Source organism: Danio aesculapii, chromosome 8 (assembly GCF_903798145.1).
Source record: "Danio aesculapii chromosome 8, fDanAes4.1, whole genome shotgun sequence".
NCBI classification, from domain to species: domain Eukaryota; kingdom Metazoa; phylum Chordata; class Actinopteri; order Cypriniformes; family Danionidae; genus Danio; species Danio aesculapii.
This window is the reverse complement of record NC_079442.1, coordinates 38,538,261-38,546,246: the sequence shown is the minus strand read 5'-3', so window position 1 is coordinate 38,546,246 and position 7,986 is coordinate 38,538,261. Positions and strand designations below refer to the sequence as shown.

The window sequence follows — 7,986 nt, the reverse complement described above, 5'->3', positions numbered from 1 at the left end:
AGACGCAATAAACACTTTAATTTATTTACACTGATCTTTCAACCTCTTTACATTCCCCAGATCAAACAGTATATGTCATAAACATTATCTGCCCATGGGTAAATTTAAATAAACAGTAACCCCATCATAATTACAATCATTAACATTGCCAAAACATCACCCAATTAGTCCTCAGATTTAAGCTGCTTCCTCTTCTTTAGTTTTCTTATACCTTATAAACTAAAAAAATGAGCTGGTTTTAATCTATTTAAGATTTTTATATTCATATATATTAACCCACATTCGAGAAGAGCGAGATAAGACAACACTGTTAAAACGACACTGTTGCTGTTAGTTTAAGATCAATACACGTAGTCGAAGCAGCAACCAATCAGATGCTTCTCAGTTTAGACTCCGCCCAGCACAGAAGGAAGCGCCTGTTGTTTCACTTGGCCTGATGCTGCCGCTGTCATACCGATCATCTCCGCTTTTCACACCCGCTGAGTTTGTCTTCATACACCAAATTTTTTATTTAGAAGGTGTATAATTGGAACAGCACACGGGTAAGTGACTTAAATGGTGTTTTCTATCTTTCTTAAACAGAGCCGAAATAATAGATACCATACATTTCCTGGTTAATAAACGTCTTCTGTGTTTATACTCGAGTATTGTGATTCGTGTGTATGTTCTGTCAGATGAATGAGATGATTGAGTTAAATCCTCTCAAAATAACAGCACAGCTAATTGGATATTTTATTGAAGTTTTATTTTTTTTCTATCAACTTTGATTAAATACTGTTGCATTTGTTCGGCAATGGTTTACATTTTATTTTAAGATTTATTACTAGGACGTACTCAAAGTAAGTGTCACAATAACCATTTCACAATTATGTTCTACACGTATTAAAACAGTGACTATAATGTAAGAAATTAGTTACTATAACGTCTCTAAAGCTCGCTAAGTCGCTATTACATTGTTCATATAATTAATACATATTTGTCAATTAAATGTATGGCTATCCGTGGTTCAATCTATATCACTTGTTGATATAATGTAACTAAGTGTATATAATTAAATACGTTGTTATAAAAATACAAGTAAATATTTCTTTAAATCTTGCTAGTATCAGAATAACTACTTTTATTGTTTAGTTACATTTTTATTAGTGAGATTAAAATAATTATAATCTATGTTAGCAAAACTAACATTTTACGAATGGTTGATTTAATTTTATAAATATATTTATTAATGTGACCACAAAACCAGTCATGAGATGTATACAACATCTGTAAGCTTGATAAATAAGCATTTCATTGATGTATGGTTTCTTAGGATTGGACAATTGTTGAGAAAATACACTGTTTGATTATATGGAATTTGATGGAAATTTATTAACACTAATAAAAAATGTGTTTTTATAGAGAAGGAAATTTACAAAATATCTCCACACTGTAAAAAGTGATTAGTGACTTTGTTTTAAAAAAGTAAGTAAACCTGTTACCTTAAAAGTAACAAGTTGATTTTACTTTTGATTTTACTTTTAAAAAGTCAGTAAACCCGTTGACCCGTTGAAGTTTTATAATTATGCACATAGTTTGCTTACTTAATAATCATAGGGCAACAAGTTTACTCTCTTTTTTTAAGTAAAGTAGAGTGCATGGAACATGATCTTTACTTAATTTATTATTTTTTCATTGAATTTTTATTGCAGTTTCCAAATATACCTACAGCTGTATAGGGTTTTCCACAATGGAAACACAAAACAACCAAACATCGGAATCCAGAAATTGTAGAAATAAATAAAATGATAAAATACAAAAAAATAAAAAATAAATCCATAAATAAATAAATATGGAAGTTGCATTAATGATTCAAGGATATTATAAGAACAATCAAAACAATACACTCATAACTATTTTGTATATCGTCAAAAAGAAAACAGATAAAACTGATTTGTTGCTTTTCAGTTGCAATTCAGTTGTGTACTTTTTTAACCCATATTGTGGCACCCAGTCTACCCTTTTTTTCATTACCTAAACTTTATACATTTGAAACTGAGGATGGTACTTTTAGGATCTTAAATGTAAATAATTTATTTATTTGTTTATTTTTTAAAACAGTGGTATTGTTCTTCTCACTATCTTTTCTCTCATTACAAAAAAATAATAAACAAAGTCAAAGTCACATCTTTCTGACTATACACTCTATAATAAATCCGGTCTTAATAGGAGAATATATTCAACCAATTTTCTCCATGTCTCATTAAATTCATTAGATTCATTGTTAGCCTCTCAATGACAGCCTCTCTTCTAACATAGAATTTTTTAGGCCTAAGTATAGTGTTGAGAAAGAAAAATCAATATGAATATGGAAATATTCTCTAAACATTTATGATTTTCTTGCCAAAATATCAGAATTTTTAAACATTTCCAGAATATATGTAAATGATTCACTTCATTTGAGCCACAAAGTATCCAGCAGACTGCATTTTTCTTTAAGTATCTCTTCTGATAGGGGTGATGAAAAAACAAATGATGTTTTTTCAACCAAATTCCCTCCAGATTGAGGAGGATGTTGATTTCCACTGACTGAGGAGGATGTTGATTTCCACTGTGTTTTAAAAATACTTTTCCACCCCTCCTCAGTAATTTCTATATTACCTTCTTTTTCCCCATTTTTTATACAATATGTGTTCTCTAATTTATTGTCTTGTAGACTTTTATATAATTTAGTAATTATTTTCATTACTTTATAAGCTGAGATAAAGATCTTTACTTAATTATGTTTGCCATAAAAGTAAAAAAAAATCTGTCATTATGGTCCATACATTGTATTTATGCGTTTTGTCAAAATTGCAACATAAGACTTTGGCTCTGTGATCCAGGGTCACATAACTGTTGAACAATGCATAAGCAACATGTAGTTTATCTTGGGTTTGTGTTGTGTTTTCAGCAGCAAGATGGTGAATGAGGGTGCTGGAGCCCCTCGCAGTCGCAGGAGCTCTCACAAGGTAGCTCCGTCATCAGACAAGGACGGACCTGAAAGAGACACAGAAGAGGTTCCTCTCTCTAGTAATGGTAAGACTAAAAATCACTAACGCAAATATCCTTAACCTGGTCCTGAAGTGCTGAATATTCAAATTGGGTGGAGGCAAATCAGTCACATTAAGATTCATTGTGAGGTCATTCAACTTTCACCCACTGGAATCAGTTGCAACAGGTTTCACCTATAGTGTATTAACTAAGACCAACTTGTACAACACATAATTCGAATGTCACAGCATACAAATGAGAATATGCTTTGGCATTAATCATCTGCAGGTTATTTGTTTTATTGACCTGTTTAGTACAGTAGATGAAAAACAATGATTGTGTGTTAATGTATAGGGATATTTACTCCATCATTTAAATTCTGCTGTCATTTACTCACAATTCACTTGTTCAAAACCTATTTTGAGTTTGTTTTCCTCTGTTGAACACAAAAGATGATATTATGGGAAAAATGCTGCTTTCTGTGACCCATTGACTTCCATACTAATATTTTTTACTCCTATGGAAGTCGATAGGTCTATTCAAATCAGCATTCTTCAAAATATCTTCTTTTGTGTCCAACAGAAGAAAGCAACTCATAAAGGTTTGAAACCACATGGGGGGAGAGTAAATAATTAGGCAATTATCAACTAGCAAACCCTTTAATAAACAAGTGTGTTGCTAAATGAATGTGAAATATATTTTCCAAAGCTTTTAATTCGCAAAACTAACTGGAAATGATAGTTATGACTAATTCTTACTGTAGTACAATATTGTTGCAAGGATTGAGCTGTGTAATCATTTATGCATTAAGTCAAAATGAGGAAACAATGACACATTCAGGTTACCTTAGTGCAACCGTCCAGCTTAACTCTGGGATGTACAGACTGCCATGTGATTTGCCGTGTGACCTGATTGAGAAATTGCCATGTCCTGCCCAGTGCTGTTATCGATGATGCAGTCATTCACATTAACTGTGACATGATGACACTGAAAATGCTGAGGTGGTGTTTTATTGAGCAACTTCACTGCCAATATTTGAATTGGTGTTAATGTTTTCTACTTGTGGTACGTCACGCCACTTAACATCACGCACATTATTTTTGTGACATTCAAATCCAACAGGCTTTCCACTAAACTATAAATTCCGTAATCGCTATCTATCTATCTATCTATCTATCTATCTATCTATCTATCTATCTATCTATCTATCTATCTATCTATCTATCTATCTATCTATCTATCTATCTATCTATCTATCTATCTATCTATCTATCTATCTATCTATCTATCTATCTATCTATCTATCTATCTACCTACCTACCTACCTACCTACCTACCTACCTACCTACCTACCTCTCTCTCTCTCTCTCTCTCTCTCTCTCTCTCTCTCTCTCTCTCTCTCTCTCTCTCTATCTCTCTATCTATCTATCTATCTATCTATCTATCTATCTATCTATCTATCTATCTATCCCTCTATCTGTCTGTCTGTCTGCCTGCCTGCCTGCCTGCCTGCCTTCCATCCATCCATCCATCCATCCATCCATCCATCCATCCATCCATCCATCCATCCATCCATCCAAAAAACCTGTTGTTCCATCCATCCATCCATCCATCCATCCATCCAAAAAACCTGTTGTTCCATCCATCCATCCATCCATCCATCCATCCATCCATCCATCCATCCATCCATCCATCCATTTATCCATTCATCCATTCATCTATCCAACCAACCTATTGTTCCATCCATCCATCCATCCATCCATCCATCCATCCATCCATCCAAAAAACCTATTGTTCCATCCATTCATCCACCCACCCTACCCATCCATCCTTTTTTCCATCCATTCATCCATCCATCCATCCATCCATCCAGCCAACCTATTGCTTCATCCATCCACCCACCCTAAACATCCACCCACCCTATCCATCCATCCATCCATCCTTCCATCCATCAATTTATCCATCCATCCATCTATCCAACCAACTTATTGTTCCATTCATCCATCCACCCACCACATCCATCCATCAAACCTTCCGTCCGTCCTTCCATTCATCCATCCGTCCATCCATCTATCCATTCATCCATCCATCCATCCATCCATCCATCCATCCATCCATCCATCCATCCATCCATCCAACCAACCAGCCTATTGTTCCATCCATCCACCCTATACATCCATCCGTCTGTCCATCTACCCACCCATTCATCCACCCACACTATCCATCCATCCATCCATCCATTTATCCATCCACCCACCCCATCCATCTAATCATCCATCCATCCAAAAAACCCTTGTTCCATCCATCCGTCCATTCAAAGTCTAGTTTTCTTGGTAGCAATTTAGGTGTCATTACACGTTCATTGTACTTACTATAGTAATTATGCATAATTATACCCAACCAATACTAACATTCTAACCCAACCCATATAGTAAGTACATGTAATTAATTTTATTCTGTAGTTAAATGAATAGTTACAGCATAACAAACACACCTTAAAACAATGTCACCTTTTTTATAGCAATTCTGTGATGTCACTATCTGTGTGTGTTAATGTACAGTGTTTTATGTCTGTTTGCACTGTAAGGGATGCAGATATTCTGTTTGCGTTATGTTGGATTAGTTACATATTAGTGGTCTGGTAACCAGGATATTGTGCCCACAAGACCTGCGTCCATCTGTATGTAGACGTTAGCATTCATGATGGATCTGTGTTGATGTGTGATTTCAGGAAAAGTGGAGGTGGAGCAGATTATTAGTGCAAAACTCCAGCTGAAGAAGAAAGCTGAGGTAAGATGACACTCTGTGTGGCTCACTGGCTTTCTGTGCAATTTGTTGTTCTTCAAACAAATCAGATATCTAAACCACGAAGGCAACAGAGCAGGAGATAGGTGCATATCTTGTTTCTTATCACTGTATCATTGCAGACTATCAGTATTATCCACTGTATGCTATCACACATTACGTCAAAGATTGACAGATACGAGTGTGACCTTTGGTTTAGTGATTTTGAGCATGCTTAAAACGGTGGTTTCAGATCACGATGTTTGTTCTGCTTAGTTCTTGTTTATTTATCAGGCTCTCTTGCATGCACAGTATTTAGATTTTTATTTTATTTTTTATTGTATGCCCACATTCACAAAAATATTAACATCAAAATGTATAATTGTGTTACAGAGTTAGAAATTAATCTAAAAAGCATAAATACATAAATAAAAATAAAGTACAATCACATCATTTTAGAGCAGTCCTTAAGTGGAGAATAAACAGAAATTGAAAATAAATAATTTTAATAATAAATAAATAATGTGTTAATTTAAGAGAGCTCTTTTATGTATTCCCAAACGGGAGACCAAATTGACAAAAATCTGTCAGATTTTTTATGTTTGTCAGATTTGTGATATCCACGTAAAGGATAAAGCTTGTAATGCAAACCAAAGTAGCAAAGTACAGATTGTCCATATTAGGATTTCAAAATTTAGAATATTTTCCATTATCTTATGTATTTTCTTTCAAAATGTCCAAATTTTGTCACAGTCCAAAAAACAATTAATAAATGTACCTTTAGGCAAGTTTATTTATATAGCACATTTCATACACAGTGGCAATTCAAAGTGCTTTACATACTGTAAACAGGAATAAAAGAGAAGCGTTTAAGAAAAAATAAAGAGAAATAGTATAAAACAGATTAAAATGAGTTAAAACAGGTTATAAAAGAATGAAAAAGAAGAGAAAAACATAATAGTGCGATCTGTCAGACGTAGCATAGTGAGCATTCAGTGAAGGCACTGCTAAACAGATGTGTTTTCAGTCTGGATTTGAATGTACACTCAAAAACTATATATTTTTTTTCTCGTTCAAACTACTTATTTGAAATGAGCTGAAACAACACAATTCTTGAGATTTCATTGGAACAACTTGATCTTTTAATGTTCAATCCACATAAATTTGTTAAAAGTGTTAAGTTAACCCGGGGGTGGGGGTTCAGTAGTTGAAGGCGGATTCACCCTGCTTTGACTGAACTCTTGGAATTTCTAGTTTATATGATCTTAAAGATCTGAGTGATCTGTTTGGTTTGTATTCAGTGAGCATATCTGTAATGTATTGAGGTCCTAGGCCATTTAGTGAATTATAGACAAGTAGTAATACTTTAAAATCTATTCCGAATGTAACTGGGAGTCAGTGTAGTCTGTGGCATTGGCAAACATTTTCTTAATTCGTACTGGTAATATAAGATATATCCTATTAAAAAATAGAAATTGAGCTCATGGATCCCAAGAGAGGTAAATTTCGGGTATATATTATCACATACAATCTCCCAGTCCTAGCCAAGCAGAAGTGCAATTGTTATATTTTTTCATTCATTCATTCATTCATTCGTTTTCTTTTCGGCTTAGTCACCACAGTGGAATGAACCGTCAACTTATCCAGCACATGTTTTACGCAGTGGATGCCCTTCCAGCCGCAACCCATCACCAGGAAACATCCACACACACTCACTCACACACACATACACTACGGTCAATTTTAGCATACCCAATTTACCTATACAAAATGTCTTTGGACTTGTGGGGAAAACGGGAGCACCCAGAGGAAATCCACGTGAACACGGGGAGAACATGCTACTCCACACAGAAATGCCAACTGACCCAGCCGAAGCTCGAACCAGCGACCTTCTTGCTGTGAGGCGAACGTGCTACCCATTGCACCACTGCGTCACCCAGATAGTTTTTTTATATAAATATATTAAAGTAATAAATAAATTAAAGTAATTTAAATATCTTGTTTGCAGCACAATATTTCATACATTTTTGAAAAAATGTTTAAATCATTTGGAAGTTTTTGCAAAAATGTAACCAGCAAGGAAACTATAAGTGTACAAAATGCAAAAATATTTTAAATTTTAATTTCAAACAGATTTATTCAATTATCAATTTATTTGTTTGTTTGTTTTGTTTGTTTTGTTTGTTTGTT

General features: G+C 34.2%; 1 protein-coding gene across 1 annotated transcript in view; it reads left to right on the top strand.

Annotated features, from left to right (window-relative positions):
• The first annotated feature begins 376 nt into the window (after positions 1–376).
• soat1 (sterol O-acyltransferase 1) overlaps positions 377–7,986 on the top strand; it is a 31,659-nt gene continuing 24,049 nt past the window's right edge. Inside the window, exons 1-3 of the mRNA XM_056463914.1 lie at positions 377–542; positions 2,933–3,057; positions 5,744–5,802. Coding sequence (XP_056319889.1) covers positions 2,940–3,057; positions 5,744–5,802 — 177 coding nt within the window. The 5' untranslated portion in view covers positions 377–542; positions 2,933–2,939. The remainder of the gene's footprint in view (positions 543–2,932; positions 3,058–5,743; positions 5,803–7,986) is intronic.